At 43.0% G+C, this 15,712-nt stretch overlaps 1 protein-coding gene across 2 annotated transcripts in view; it reads left to right on the forward strand.

Annotated features, from left to right (window-relative positions):
* Positions 1-15,712, forward strand: part of EIF2AK3 (eukaryotic translation initiation factor 2 alpha kinase 3) — an 81,739-nt gene that overhangs the window by 45,917 nt on the left and 20,110 nt on the right. For both annotated transcript variants that reach the window (XM_043988029.1, XM_043988030.1), the window contains 8 exons: positions 45-175; positions 3,399-3,633; positions 3,830-3,992; positions 5,422-5,562; positions 6,130-6,252; positions 7,637-7,857; positions 10,028-10,140; positions 14,763-14,885. In XM_043988029.1, coding sequence (XP_043843964.1) covers positions 45-175; positions 3,399-3,633; positions 3,830-3,992; positions 5,422-5,562; positions 6,130-6,252; positions 7,637-7,857; positions 10,028-10,140; positions 14,763-14,885 — 1,250 coding nt within the window. The remainder of the gene's footprint in view (positions 1-44; positions 176-3,398; positions 3,634-3,829; positions 3,993-5,421; positions 5,563-6,129; positions 6,253-7,636; positions 7,858-10,027; positions 10,141-14,762; positions 14,886-15,712) is intronic.

Below are 15,712 nucleotides of genomic sequence, written 5' to 3' on the forward strand. Positions count from 1 at the left end.
TGGATATCAGGGCCTGATTGTTTTGGTTGCTTACCGCTTTGCAGGTGAAGTATATTTGTTCAGCTGTGGGCTGTCGCCGATGGGATGATGAGGACTTGGAGCAAGAAGACATTCTCCTTCTGCATCGAACACAGAAAACAGTCAGGGCTGTTGGACCACGGAGCGGCCATGAAAAGTGCGTATTCATAGGCAGTAGCTTTTCACTGTTCAGAATTTTGTGTAAGACAGAAGTCACACCTTTCTTTCTAGAGGTTTGACTTGCCAGGTGCTAATAGAGTGTGGCCCACAACACAGCCTGACTCCAGCACACTAGTAGAGGTATGGTCTCAGCAATGTGGATATGGCTTCTGGTGGTGCAGATCACAGCCAACCATGCTGGTCCTGTCCATTCTGGGCTGCTCTTCATGTCTTTCTAGCTGTTCTCCCCCTAATGTGTGAGAGGCCTTCTTCAAGTCCTCCTGACCTTGTCAGGATATCGAGGGAATGTGGAGGCTCTCCATTGGTTACGGCTTGTTCTTGCCCCACAGCCAACCCACCCTGTAGATCGTACGTTGTTTTGGTGCCATCTATTATGCCACTTTTTCATAATTCTTTGTAATATGGTGCCACCTGCTTAAACCCCCTCCATACCTCTCCATTCCAGTTTGAAGGGGGCTCAGCTTCTCTTGCTGAAGCAGTTCCATAACTTGCATTCATTCAGCAAAGAGATGACAAATAGGGCCCTGGGTTTCTGGGAGAAGCTAGTGATCCCAAAGGCAGTCCAGACCACTCTCTGTTCAATTCTCTGTTGAACTCATTGTCTGGTATAGCCTGTTCAAGACATAAAAGTGATAGGTTCACTGTCCTTTTGCATGTCATACTATGGACAATAGATACTTTTCCCCCACTTACTTTTTTTTTTGGTATGAATAATTAGACTGAACTCTGGAGTGATCATCTATCCCATTCAGGAGTGCCCAGGGCTTGATAGCAATACGCACTAGATCATGTGCTGAGAATAGCATCTGGAACCCCCTTTCAGCTTGGACTCTATACTGGACGTCCCCTCTGGCTTGTTTATACCTCACTTGATCTTTCTGTTCAGAAGGTCACCAAAGTGAGCTCTCTTGTTGCATCTTTCAAGGACTCTTGTGTAATTTTGACTCATGCAGGTAAGCACCGGATTAGAGGAGGGCATTTATGAGGCGATGGTTTGCTCTGCCAGACGACATGCTTTTTTTTATAGTTAACAGAAAAGCACAGCAGGAGTGCTTCGTGTAGCATTTTACTTACTAATGAAAAACCAAGAGCCAGCAAAGATCTCATCATAGAAATATGCAAGGTGGGCAGAGGAGGTGAGCCAGTCATTCTGCACCATCGGCATGTGTGCAGGGTCAGAACCAGAGCGAGCTTCTGGGATGCTGGTGTGTCCCATGGAGAGAATCTTTGGGGGCACAGAGGATGAGGAGGCTTGGGAAGGCTGTGGCCTGTGTCTACATCACGGACGACGTCCTCAGGCTCCCCACCTGTCTTCAAATGAAAGGGCTCATGGAGGTCACACCTCGTCTAGACTCCCTTTGTCAAAATGTTCTGTAAAGAGTGTGATCTCTCAGGGCAGCCTCATTGAGCAAAGACAGATTGGTTAACAAGACTTTCTGCTCAGTTTGTTCTACCCGTTAGACTGTTCTCATTTCTCTTCACCAGGTAATTGTGCCCTTAGTTCTTGAATTTTGGTTTTATGCCTCTTGTCTCAGTGTTATTTCTTTTATCGACATGGTTCTTTGCAAATTGCAAATTGCTCATGTCACTCATACACTGCAGTGTGGGGATGGGGGGATGGACCCACGATTTCACTGATCTCACAGACCTGCAAACGAGCGGCTTCCTCCACCCATGCTGATTGGCTTGCTCTCCACCACATATTGTCTTAGAGAGTTGCCTGGGGTCACACAGCCAGGGTGCCTCAGAGTCAGGACTAGAACTCGGATCCGTTTCTCTCCTTTATGTCAAGCCATGGTGAGGCACAAGAATGGGATGTCCTTGGTTTGAACTGCTTGCCTAATTTTTAACTCTGTTCCACGCTTGCATCAAGCACCTTTAAATTTAAACTTGGCCGCAGAATGACAACATTGTTAGATCATTGTTTTGCCCATTTAAAAATAAGCCAGGCTTTTAGATCTGGCTTGTCTGCTCTGATGCAGAATTGTACTTTCTTCCCTGAAAATAGTCCTTCATCAAAAAGACAATGAATGTTTCTTCTTGTTCCTTTAGGCCAGACTGTGAGTGGTAGAGATTTTGGATAGCCACTGACAACCTGGCGTCTGCACTCCTGATGGAATTCCGTCCATCCAGTGTGTAGTGAGTGCCGAGTCAGCACAGAACTTACCTTACATTTGGACACGCAATTCAGCCAAGGCTTCAGCCGCAGGAAGTTGCTCTGGCTTAAGAGCCATTCTCTAAATGTCGTCTTTAATGGGAGTCTGATAGTCTAATGACTCATTTCCCAGGCCAGCTATTCTATAGCTAAGTGACGGAGGACTACCTTTGTCAATATTTAAATGATTTTTTTCCTACTGCTGGGACATCACATAAACAGATGGCCTTCAGTGGCATTTCAAATACGGAAAAATTAAAGGTGTCTTGAGAGAGCTAGTGTCTTATTGTCTTGTGGGATGGGCGGTTCAGAAACCCAGTATCTGAGTCAACAACTCTGGGTTTTAGAGCTGGGTGGGAACCTTGGAGTCCAACCCATTTTACAGGTGAAGAAACAGAAGCCTGGCGAGCTTAGTGACTTACACAAGTTGACACAGGTGGTAAATAAAAGAGGGAGGCTTCGAATCCAGGTCCTTTGACTCCAGATTCGGTACTGGGTTTTTAAAATGGAGAGATGGCAGAGGGCAGATGATTCTAGGGCTACCTATCCAATTATTTTAGTATCTCCATTCTCAATCTGGGGTGGCGTTTGGGTGGAAAGAGCGTCAGTGTCTGAAACCCACTCACATTCAAAATGTTCTGCTCAAAATGTAAGAAAGGTGTTAAGTCTTCTTTGAAATAGATAGGATTTTTTAAAAAGCTCTCAAGCGCCCCCTAGTGACACAAGTCAGTACAACAATATGTTTAAGTAATGAGGCAAAATTGGTGCAATTCCTTTCATCAAAACTTAAAGTCTTCTTATGTTTCTTTCTTTCTTTTTTCTTGGTGAGGCAATGGGGGTTAAGTGACTTGCCCAGGATCACACAGCTAGTAAATGTCAAGTGTCTGAGGCCGCATTTGAACTCGGTTTCTCCTGACTCCAGGGCCGGTGCTCTATCCACTGCGCTGCCTAGCTGCCCCGCTTATGTTTCTTTAAGTTAGAAGAGTGGTTTGCTTAGCTTTGTTATTTAAATGTAATATCTAAAACGTGTCTTTGTAAATTTAAGGTGGAATTTCAGTGTTGGCCACTTTGAACTGCGCTATGTTCCAGAGATGGAAACCAGAGCAGGATTTATTGAAAGTAACTTTAAATCCAGTGTTAAAAAAGGAGAGTCTAAAATAATTTCAGATGTGGAGGAACAGGAAGCCGCCCTGCAGGACACTGTGATAAAGGTCTCTGTCACTGACTGGAAGGTTCTGGCCTTTAGCAAGAAAGGTGGACATCTGGAGTGGGAATATCAGGTATTGAAGGGGCAGGGTGTTTGTCACTGTCGGCCAGGTTTATTCTGATGGGCTGAAGGGTCCCCATCCTTTGTGGGGGGGGGGGCGGCGTTTCCCGAGATCCTTTTGTAATTCAAACTCTGTACAATTACATGAAACAGGCAAACACATGGCTGCTTGGAAGGTAAAGTCTAGCTCTAACCTTCTCTTTGTTCAGTTTTGCACACCAATTGCTTCGGCCTGGTTGGTTAAAGATGGGAAAGTCATTCCAATTAGTCTCTTTGATGATACAAGTTATGCATCTGAAAGTGAAATTCTAGAAGATGAAGAAGACATCGTAGAAGCTGCCCGAGGAGCCACAGAGAACAGTGTCTATTTAGGTAAGGGAGAATGTGTCCTTTATCGTACGGATCATGGGCCTGAAGACCTGAGCTTTTCTTATTTCTTTTTGACTGACTGCAGATGTTTGTTGAGTAAGGCTGAGTGTAAGTAACTGTTGTTCTTGTGGTTCCTCGTTAACATCTAGATCTCAGGCTATTCAGTAGAAACACTGTTTTCATTTATTATCCTGACTCCCATTATGATAAGGCTAAGGACTTGGGGGTTATTGATATCTCCCTATCCTCTGTAAGTCCCTTGAGGGAAGGGATTGTCTTGTCTATATTTTGTTTTGTACCTCTCATGGGGACCTATACCAAAGAAACTTATTCAATGTTGAATTCACATTCATGTTTTCTCACCATCTATTCAGGCAATGGATCTGAAGAAAATGCTAGTGTTCTCATGGCCAGTGCAGAACTTGAGCTTTTCACATGGTGTTTTTCACAATTGTAGTAATTATCATTTGAGGTAGAAAAATATTCATGAAAATTATTTTCTAAACTTCCTCTCCCATAATTACTGTAGCCATCTCAAAAAAAGGGGTTATTCCTTGAAAATAAAATGTCCCCTTCTGCTTGCCTGCTGCTAAACAACACTGGAGGAAATAGTGTAATTGTTCCAAGTGGGTCTACTGGCTGGTGACCCCCACCCCCTGAGTTGTGTCATAGCATTTCTTTTTATTCGATTTAATGTCTATCACAATAGCCACAGTAGTGGCTCAGATATTTTCTTCTTTCCTCAAGTCTCATGCGTGACCCATCATTCCCCTCTGTCTCACATGATTCCTGTCCTCCAGGAGTTTGTAATCAGAAATATGGGTCAGTACCTTTGACCAGCCAACATTTGGAGGGAGCCTTACTTAGAAAGTGTGTGTAACATGCTTTGTTCAGATTAGAACAAGGTGTGTGTGGGGGGGGGCAGTGGGAGGATGAAATTCCCTTTGGTTATTTGTTATGTAGTGTCATTTCTCTTCTGGTGAGATTAAATTCAGTTCGACAAACATTTATGAAGCTCCTTGTCCGTGCAGGGCACTAGCTGGTAGGTCCTTGCCCTCCTGAGGGGATAATACACGTAGACACTTCACGAGGGAGTAGATTATGACTTGAGAAATCCAGAAACACAGCTTCTGTGTTTGTCTTTTGGTTGAACATTTGTAGATAAGACCTATATCATACATCTCAGTGCTCCAAGTTGCAAAAGACAAATTGATTTATGTTTTAGATTCAGTTCTGATCGTTAGGCAAGGTCCATGAGAAATTGTGTTTTTCTAGTATCATCAGAATAACTTTTTAGCCAAACTTGAGTTCTTTCTGCCCTTGTTGTTTCTCTTTAAAAGCACCAAGTCATTCATTCATTCATTGGAGAACGAGAAAGTCCCCCTCTGTCCCATGTTCAGTGGGGTTCATTGTTTTCTGGTTTACCCTCTAGGGATGTACAGGGGCCAGCTTTATCTGCAGTCATCGGTCAGGATTTCAGAAAAGTTTCCTACGAACCCAAAGGCTTTGGAATCTGTCAGTAATGAAAATGCAATTATTCCTTTGCCCACAATCAAGTGGAAGCCCTTAATCCGTAAGTAGTAAAACATTTGCCCTCTTGTACAGTTTTAAGACTCTCATAAGTCCTAGTCATTACCATCTTTGCTGTGGCTGCGTAGGCATTTTCTACTTTTTTTTTTTTTTTTAGTGAGGCAATTGGGGTTAAGTGACTTGCCCAGGGTCACACAGCTAGTAAGTGTTAAGTGTCTGAGGCCGGATTTGAACTCAGGTACTCCTGACTCCAGGGCCGGTGCTCTATCCACCGCGCCTTCTAGCTGCCCCTATTTTATACATTTAAGGTCTTCTCTGCATGATTCTGAAAAGCCAAGTTTTACTGATAAACCAGAGGGCTAAATGTTCACCTTCATTACAAACGGATTTTAATGGTAAAGTGCAGATTGCAATTTTGTTAGGTTGGATAGATAATTGTTTCTATCCTGAATGTTATAGTTCATAAAGTCTGCTTTTACATGCTACTTAAAAGTCTCATCGCCATGAATAATAATGGAATATTCAGGACAAAACGAGCAAGAATCTGTTTGGAATACTTACCCATTTGTGTCATCACCTATTGATTGAGACTTTCCCCTTCCATTTGCAGATTCTCCTTCCAGGACTCCTATCTTGGTGGGCTCTGATGAATTTGACAAATGTCTTAGTAATGACAAGTTTTCTCATGAAGAATATAGTAATGGGGCCCTTTCCATTTTACAGTATCCCTATGGTAAGCGTGAATGTCCTTGGTGTGAAGAACTGAGTGCTCTTCCTTGGTGATCTTTAAGTAACAGAAAAAATGAGAATCGGGAGATAATTAATTACTAGAAAGGAAGATGCAAAGAAGTTTTGGAGGTAGAGCAGTGAGGCAGGATTGCTTTTTCTTGACCATAATTTTAGCATATGTAGTGTCATTTTTTTTGGTTGGAACCTATAATTTTATTGACATGGGGAACTCCTGGGTAGAAAACACCTGCTGATGTAGAACAGCAAATATCAGCAACGTCTAGTTTCCGAGGCCACCTGGGGCACCGAGAGGTTATGCAGCCCAACACATGTCAGAGGCCAGCTCTCTGTCTCCTCATAGTAAGGAAGCTCAGCGTTGCAGAGGTGGCAGGAGCATTGGAGATCAGCTCGCCTGTCCTGTTTCAGAACAGGAATCCCCCGGAAAAGGCCCTGACAAGCAGTCTCTCTTATTCTTGTATGAGCGTTTGAAGACACACAGCAAAGGGGAGCCCAGTAGTGACAGCCACAGAAAGGACATGAGCCTGATTTTCATTAGCAGTTATAGTCTGGTGAGAAGTTAGATGGAAGGCGCTGAGCTGCTGGGCATGCAAACAGTTGGGTCTTCTTCAGTAAAACTGGTAAGAAGGGGAGCGTTCTAGGTGAATTAATCTGGGTTTAGGGTATATTGGCATTTCAAGAAGACATAAAAGAAATAGTGATGCTTTGTCCACTTGATACTCTGAAATTCCACGTTTTTGGTTTTTATTTTATTATTTTTTTGTTTTTGTTTTTGTTTTTTTTTGCAGGGCAGTGAGGGTTAAGTGACTTGCCAATGGTCACACAGCTAGTGTCAAGTGTCTGAGGCCGGCTTTGAACTCAGGTCCTCCTGAATCCAGGGCAGGTGCTTTATCCACTGCGCTACCTAGCTGCCCCCGGTTTTTATTTTATTTTGCGGGACAATGAGGGTTAAGTGACTTGCCCATGGTCACACAGCTAGTGTCAAGTGTCTGAGGCCGGCTTTGAACTCAGGTCCTCCTGAATCCAGGGCCAGTGCTTTGTCCACAGCGCCACCTAGCTGCCCCCAACAGTAGAATAATTTAATGTGCAAGTCACTTATCAATGAAGGAAACTTCAGGGGAAACTCATCTTTGGCAGTCTTACATGAACCCAACAGGGGAGTGAGTTGAACTGTTTTAGTTCATTTAGATCTGCTGAGGGGGATTCAGTGGCAAATGGAAAGCCCTTCCGCTTCAGTGAAACGCTCAGTTGTGGATGAACTACTTGAAGACAAACTTTAAAACAGAAAGATAAGATTAGTTCATTTCATCTTTATCTCTAATGACAAGTGATCTTTCAGCTAATTTTTTTGTATGAATTTTTTTGGAAAGATAATGGCTATTACCTACCATACTACAAGAGGGAGAGGAACAAACGGAGCACACAGATCACTGTGAGATTTTTTGACAATATGAATTACAACAAAAATACCCGGAAAAAGGACCCTGTCCTCCTTCTGCACTGGTGGAAAGAAATTGTTGCGACCATCCTGTTTTGCATCATAGCAACAACTTTTATTGTGCGCCGAATGTTCCACCCTAATCCTCATAGAGTAAGTAATTTTAATGGAATTTTTGAAGGGTTTATGGATATAGAAAAAATGGATTTCTTTTACCCACTTCGGTGTCAGAATTTCAGATCGCATGCTAAAGACAATGAAAACTGGTGCCATGACTTAGTTTTTCTTTTTCTTTTTTTTTCCTTTTCTTTTTTTTTCTTTTTGTGAGGCAATTGGGGTTAAGTGACTTGCCTAGGGTCACACAGCTGGTAAGTATTAAGTGTCTGAGGTCAGATTTGAACTCAGGTCCTCCTGAATCCAGGGCTGGTGTTCTATCCACTATGCCACCTAGCTGCCCCATGACTTAGTTTTTCTATTGTTAGAAGCATTTCTCTTCATTGCCAACATATAATGATTTTTTTCAAGCATTAACAACACTAGTTGTGCTGCAGATATGTCTGGTTCTACCTTGGTGGGCTTGTTATTTTAATTTAAAAAAAAATGGAAGCTGAGAGCCATCTTGCCATCTTCGATGGATCTTTTAAAAAATGTATTTATTTTGTTTTTATATCATATTGAACCTTTGTTTTTGTCTTAATTTGTATTTCTCTTTCAATTGTAATTTGGAGCATGTTTTTATATTGTCTTTGATCATTTGTTCTTTGGAAAACTGTTCATATCCTTTGACCACTTATCTATTGGGGAATGGGTCTTAATATTATTTGTGTCCATTCACTATTTTAGTATCAGACTTTGATCAGTAATATTTGATGTAAATGTTTTCCCTTTTCTAATTCCATCTTAATTGATTTTTTATGCAAAAATATGTTTATTTTTGTAATAAAAATGTCTTTTACCTTTTATTTCTATTACTTGTCTCAGTGTTCTGCCCTTAACTACACCTGTTAAAGGGACCTAATCCCATTCTTGTCTTGTATTTTCATGGTATGACCTTTTATGTTTAGCTCACATGTACATTTTGTATTTGTTGTATTATATGTGTGAAATGCTGGTCAGAAGCCAATAGTTCCAAAAATAATCGCCCGATTCCCCAGGTGTTTTTGTTTTGTTTTGTTAAAAAGAGGGGGGGAGAGGGAGAGAGGGAGAGAGAGAGAGAGAGAGAGAGAGAGGGAGGGAGAGAGAGGGAGGGAGAGAGAGGGAGGGAGAGAGAGGGAGGGAGAGAGAGGGAGGGAGAGAGAAGGAGAGAGAGAGGGAGAAAGAGAGAAGGAGAGAGAGAGGGAGAGAGGGAGAGAGAGGGGGGTGTATGGGGTAGAAAGGAGTCCTTCCCCTTGTAATTTATTTTCTTGATTGCTTCTGTTTCTTCTTTCTTTAGTTGGTTCCAATGATCTACTGTTTTGTTTTATAACCAGTACCAGATAGTCTTGGCAACTCTGCATTATAATGTAGTTAGATATCTAGTTGTGCTATGGTCCCTTCATTTAGACTTTTGGGGGGAAATTATTTCCTTGAGATTCTAGATCTTTTATTCTCAAGGTAAGACCAGATGTTAGCTAGGTGGCACAATGGATAGAACACTGGCCCTGAAGTTGGGAGGACCCGAGTTCAAATCTCACCTGACACTTTAAGGCAAAAAGCCACTCTGGACCATCCTGATATTTATCTTGCCACTGGATCCAGATGGCTCTGGAGGAGAGAGTGAGGCTGGTGACTTTGCACAGCCCTCTTTCACTTAAATACAATTCACTACAAGTCATGACATCACCTCCCCATGTGATGGTCCTCTTCGAGAGCAAAGGACAAACAAGGGTCAGATGTATCTGTAGCACAACTAGTGTTGCTAATGCCTGAAAAATCATTGAAGAGAAATGCTTCTAACAGTATCAAAGTCAAGTCCTGGCTCCTGTTTTTGATGTCTTTAGAGTAAGATCTGAAAGGAATATTTTTATTCTGTCAAGTTCTTTAAAAGTATCATTTTGGTCATTGAGTTTATCACTACATCTCTAAACTAACTATATAGGCATGGCCCTCTAATAAGTAATGAATATCTCTCCAAATTATTTGATTACCTTGATTTCTGGGAGGAGTGTTTTGTAGTTATATAAATCCTTCGTATGTCTTAGTAGGTTGACTCCCAGATATCTGGTACATTTCATAGTTATTTTGGATGTTATTATTTTTCGTATTGTTGATTATTAGTTTTCATTAGTACTGTAGAGAGATGCTGGTGAGACAACTCTTTTTTTTTTTTTTTCATCAATATCAGCAAAGGAAGGAATCTGAAACCCAGTGTCAGACTGATAATAAGTATGACTCCGTAAGTGGCGAGGGCAGTGACAGTAGCGGGTCTGACTCAAAGTCCTCTGGATATACATCAAGGTAAGAGTCCAGGATCATAATGTGAAAGCTTTGTTTTTCCTGTATGATGAAAGTCCATTATATGTGAGAAGCAGCAGTAATGAAACCTAACATAACTTGTTAATTTATGGGCTCCCCTATCAACCACTTAAATTTATATCTGCTTCTGCTAGAGGATTCTTGGGTGACATTTACTACTTGTTTGAAATATGTTTACTTCTCGTGCTGCTTACTCTTTTAAAAACTATTTATTTCTCCTGATATTGCGTGTGGGAATTAAGAAGTGAGAAAATGAGAGGCCTTTCACAGATGGAAATTGAACACTTGGCACAGTAGATAAGGCAGGGGGAGAAACATGAGTCCTAGGTCAGAGGACCTCGGGGAGTGTGAGGTCAAACCCTTTCATTTCTCATACAACGAACCTGAAGGGGGGCAGCTAGGTGGCGCAGTGGATAGAGCACTGGCCCTGGATTCAGGAGGAACTGAGTTCAAATTCAGTCTCAGACACTTGACACTTACTAGCTGTATGACCCTGCGCAAGTCACTTAACCTCCATTGCCCTGCAAAAAAGAAAAAAAGAAAAAGAAAAAAAAAGAATCTCAAGGATGCACAGGTAGCAGAGTTTGGGCCTGAACCTGAGCCCCATGATGCCCAAACCATAATGTTCTCCACTACCCAGCTTGCCCCCTAACTAAGGAAACAGAATAAATCCCTTTATAGAGACTGGGGAAGTTGCATTCAGAGGAGGGTGCACTGGTTATGTGGCTGCTTTGATTTGGGGGGTTAAAGGAGGTAGTGAAAACATGGATTATTGGAATTCTCAGGGAGCTGCTGTTGGTTGTTGGGGAGCTTATTGATCAGCCAGTGAATTACCCCAGGATCTATTTGCTCTCTGCTCCTTGTCTCATTGCTTCTTCTTCTTCTTTTTTTAAAAATTAAATTTAATTTGGTTTTTTTTTTTGCTTTGAATAGAATTTTCTTTTCCAAAATATATGTGAAAACAAATTTTAACATCAATTTTTTAAAACTTTGTGTTCCAACTTCTCTTCCTCCCTCCATTCCCACCCCCTACTCACAAGAACTCGAGCAATTCAAAATAAGGTTATACATGAGTAGTCATGGAAAATATTCCCACATTAGCTAGGTTGTGAGAGAAAATAGTAAAAAAAAATCCCCCAAAACTTCAGATTAAGGGATTGTCAAAAAGGAAAAGAAAAAAAAATTTTAAATGTGTTTCCATCTGTTTTCAGATACTATCAGTTCTTTCTCTGCAGATGGGCTGCAATCTTCATAAGTCCTTCAGGGTTATATTGGATCATTGCCTTGCTGAAAATAACCACATGCTTCCCAGCAGATCATCCCCCACTATTGCTGTTATTTTGTATACAGTACATTTCACTCTTCTTCAGTTCATGTAGGTCTTTCCAGGTTTTTCTGATAGTATCCTGTTCATCATAACCTATATATAATACCTTAAGCTTGACAGAGAATTTTCTTCATAAAAGCCCAACAAAGTAGGTACCGTACATTTTGCCATTATAATCAATCATCATAACTATTTCCCTTCATCCCACTCCCTTCCCATGACATTTACTCTATCTTCTTTTTACCTATTCCTCCTCAAAAGTGCTTTACTTCTGACTATCCTCTCCCCCGCTCTGTACTGTCTCATTGCTTCTTAGCATTTGGAGTGGAGAAGGGCAAGAAAAAGGTGGAAGTCCTGCCACCTTAGTATTTCAGGTAGACAGTTGTATGGGATAAAAGTTACAATTTGCATCTAAAATGAGTCAGTCAATCCCCACAGTCTGGAAAGGCTGGCTGGAGCTTAACTGCAAAGGACTTTGTAGTTTCTCTTTTATCCTCAAGACAGGGATCCTCTGGTACTTGAGCAGGAGAGTGACTTGTGTTTTAGGAAGATTATGTTGCCAGCTGAGTGGAAGCTGCTTTGGAGGTAGGAGAGGCTGGAAGAAGGATTAGAGCATGTGGCAGTGGTTGAGACAAGAGCTGACAAAGGGCTGGATGAGGGTGATGGGGGTCTTGGTGGACCACAGTATGAGCCAACAATATGATGTGACAGCCCCAAACCTCGAATACAATCGCAGACTACTTTAAGAAGGGCCTTCATTGCTGGAATAGAGAGATGAGGGTCTTACTTGCATTCTGCCCTTATTGGACCTCACCTGGAATAGTGTATTTGGTTCTGGGCCAGGACATTGGTACCCCGAGGAGGTACCCCTTCACCATGGTGAAGGGCCTTGAATCAGTGAGGTAGGAAGACAGCTTAGAGAAGAGAAGGCTTTGGGGCTGCAGGGAGAAGGATAAAAGCTATGTTCAAGTATTTCCTATTGAGAGGGGATCAGACTTGTTCTGTTTGACCCCAGGAACTAAAAAGAGGCTGGACATCAAGAAAAGCCTCCTGACCAGTAGAGCTATCCCCGAGCAGAATGGGGCACCTAGGGAGGGGGTAGCTTCTCTCCCTTTGGAGGTCCTCAGGCAGCGGCTGGGTGACTGCTTGTCAGGTTTGTTATAATGGTCCTTTTGTGCATGAGGTCGTGAACCTAGATTGCCTGGAATTATGGTGCTATTTTCAGGAGAAATAAGAAAGTCTGGAGGAGGGAAGGGGTCTGGGGGAAAGACAGTGAACTGCTTTTTGGCGGTGACGGTTTGTCATGCCCATGGGAAATATAGGTGGTGATGTATAACGGATAAGAAGTGACGCAGGTCAAAACTCAGGAGAGAGTTTGAGGCGGGATATATGCAATTGAAAGTCATCGGTGTGGAGGTAATGTTTGATGCCATGAAAACTGATGTGTAGAGTGAGACAGCCCAGGATAGAGCATTGAGGAGCACAGCAGTTAAGGGGACCAAAGATGATCCAGTAATGGAGGGAAGCGTTAGGAGGAAAACCCGGGGTGGTCAGCAGTGCCAGACGCTGTGCAGAGAGGTGTCCAGGAACCATCGGATTTGAGAAGAGTTGAGATAATTGGTAAACTTTTCTTCTCTCTGCCCTCCTGTGAAGAAGTGAATTCTGAAATAGCCCCTCAGTCAGGCAGTCATCAAATAAGCAGTTAGGGAGATGAGGGGTGTGGAAGAGTAACTGGAATAATTGAAGGTTTGATAGTGCAGTCTGTGGGCTGTTAGAGTAGTTATAATCCTCTTAAGTAAAAGGCGATAATTATCTATTTTTGAAAGACGAACAATGCCTACATAATGGGCGTCTTTCATCTCTCAATCCCCTTTAGCAGAGCAGTGACTCAATGTTGTTTTTTCCAGGGTAGGCTTCCAGCTCTTTCACCTGCCTCTTTGTGGCCGGGGACTTGCATTCTGAGTATAACTAGTTACAGGGGGGATGCAGATGATAGCTATGGCAGCTTTGCCCACTGGGCATCAAATCTATTATTGATCCTCATCAGGACCATACTGTAGCCCAATGAGTTAACTGGCTGAGTCGTCATGTAGAGGCTATAAGTCAGAGAATCTGGGGAGCTGGAGGGGACTGCAGAGGACCCTCCCACCCCATGCAATAACCCCTTCTGGCAGTGTTGGGTAGGACCGGTGATGAGAAAGATCATCAGCTAAAAGAGTTCTGATATCATGGAATGAAATCCCCTTTGGGTCTACATACCAAGACAAAGAAGGGGGCAATGCTACCGAAAAGAACTAACACAGCAGGGAGAGGGGGAGCGCAGAGCCTAGAAGGTTGAGGAGTTTGTGTTTGTGCTGTGGGTGATGGGACAGAAGAACACAGAGGAGAATTACTGGGCTCTCCTTGAAGGAGAAACGGTTCCCAGTGAAATGGAAGCTTGTTTTCAGATTCCCAGAAAAGCATTGGCCTTTAGAGGGAAAAGAAAGGGCACTGGACAACTTGGATGTGTGTTTTTGCAGCTTTGGAATTTGGGTAGTAACGGCGGTCCATGTTGATGTCATGTTTTGACGTTTATGTGGTGGTCAGTGCACAGGTCACTGTGCACTGTGTCCTTGGGCACGTGATTCAACATTTTGTTTCCTCCTCCGTGAGATGAAAGGGGAGAACTCATTTATAAAATCCCTTTTTTGCCCGGTAGCAATAATCCTATCTTTCTGACCAAGATAGATTTAAAGTTTTTAACACAGAAGATGACAAGGGGGTATCATGATGAGAATCCCTTATCCTCTTCATCCTCAGAGGGAGGTCACCTGGGCTTTCAGGGTGAGGGCAGGGCCTCCCAGCTGAGAACCTCCAAGTCTGAGCTCAGTGACAGACCACCATTCGTTCAGGACCAGCTTTAGGGTGCAGAGGCTCATCACTGCCAGCCACAACCACTCTGAAGGACCGTCTCCATTCTGGAGACAGATTGGTGCATTGGTGGGGGAAATAAATACCCACATCCATGAAATGACAGATTCTTGAAGTATTGAGGGTAACAAAAGATCACTAGTCTAACTTCTCCATGTGGGTAACTTGAGTGAATTAATTAGACCAAAGTAGTAGTTGTTTCTGTGTGGATAAGAAAAACAGGATTGTGAAGTAGGAAGGATCGCACATGGGTGATGAGATCCCTTCAGCTTTCAGGCTTCTTGTGGGTCGTTCCCTGAGGGTGTAGACTTGGACTCTTTGTTCCCGCATTTTCACTATTTAAAACGTGTGTACATTTCCTTTTCAGATATCTAACAGATTTTGAACCTATTCAGTGCATGGGTCGTGGAGGATTTGGAGTGGTCTTTGAGGCTAGAAACAAAGTTGACGATTGCTATTACGCCATCAAAAGAATCCGTCTCCCCAACAGGTAATGAACATTGACTTTAGAATCAAGTTTGGGGCTCATTCTTTGTGATAAAACCTTGTGGGAGGTCATGACAGGTTGCCTTGAAGGAGGATAGTCATCTGCCCTCATTAGTTATTTACTGAGCGCTTCTAATAAGCCAAGTACTGGAAAGAGATGTAGGAAATGGGCATTATTACCGTGAAACCAGTATTAGAAGGAATTGTCATCAAGAAGCCAGCATCTGCTCCATCCTCACCCTTTTGGATCACTCTGCCCCTCACCTTCTCTCTGGAGACGCTCCTCCCTGGGTGGTTCTCGTCACCCTGTCCTTCTCAGCCTGCTTTACCGCGTCTTTGTCCGTGTCATCTCGGCTAACTGGGCTTGGCCTCCAGGGCTCTGTCCTCAGCCTCTTCTCTTTTCTCTCTACTCTCTCACCATCTCCCTTGGGTTTAATTATCATCTCTATGCAGATGAGGCCTAGATCTATTTATACAGCCTGATTCTCTCCTGAGCCTCAGCCTCATGTTACCAGCTGCCTTTTGGACATTTCAAGCTAGGGGCCCTCCAGATATCCCCAACTCAACATGGTGGTTCTTCAGATGTCCTCACTTCCAAGGCCACCCAGCTTTCCGACCTCAGTGTGACCTTCAGCTCTGACCCCTCACTCACCCCATCTATGCAGTCAGTGACCAGATTTTTCTTTTTCTACCTCCACAACATCCCCTGTCTACACCCCCTTCTCTCTCTCTCTCTCTCTCTCTCTCTCTCTCTCTCTCTCTCTCTCTCTCTCTCTCTCTCACACACACACACACACACACACACACACACACACACACAGAGCCACCATC

This window comes from Dromiciops gliroides, chromosome 2, assembly GCF_019393635.1.
Source record: "Dromiciops gliroides isolate mDroGli1 chromosome 2, mDroGli1.pri, whole genome shotgun sequence".
NCBI classification, from domain to species: domain Eukaryota; kingdom Metazoa; phylum Chordata; class Mammalia; order Microbiotheria; family Microbiotheriidae; genus Dromiciops; species Dromiciops gliroides.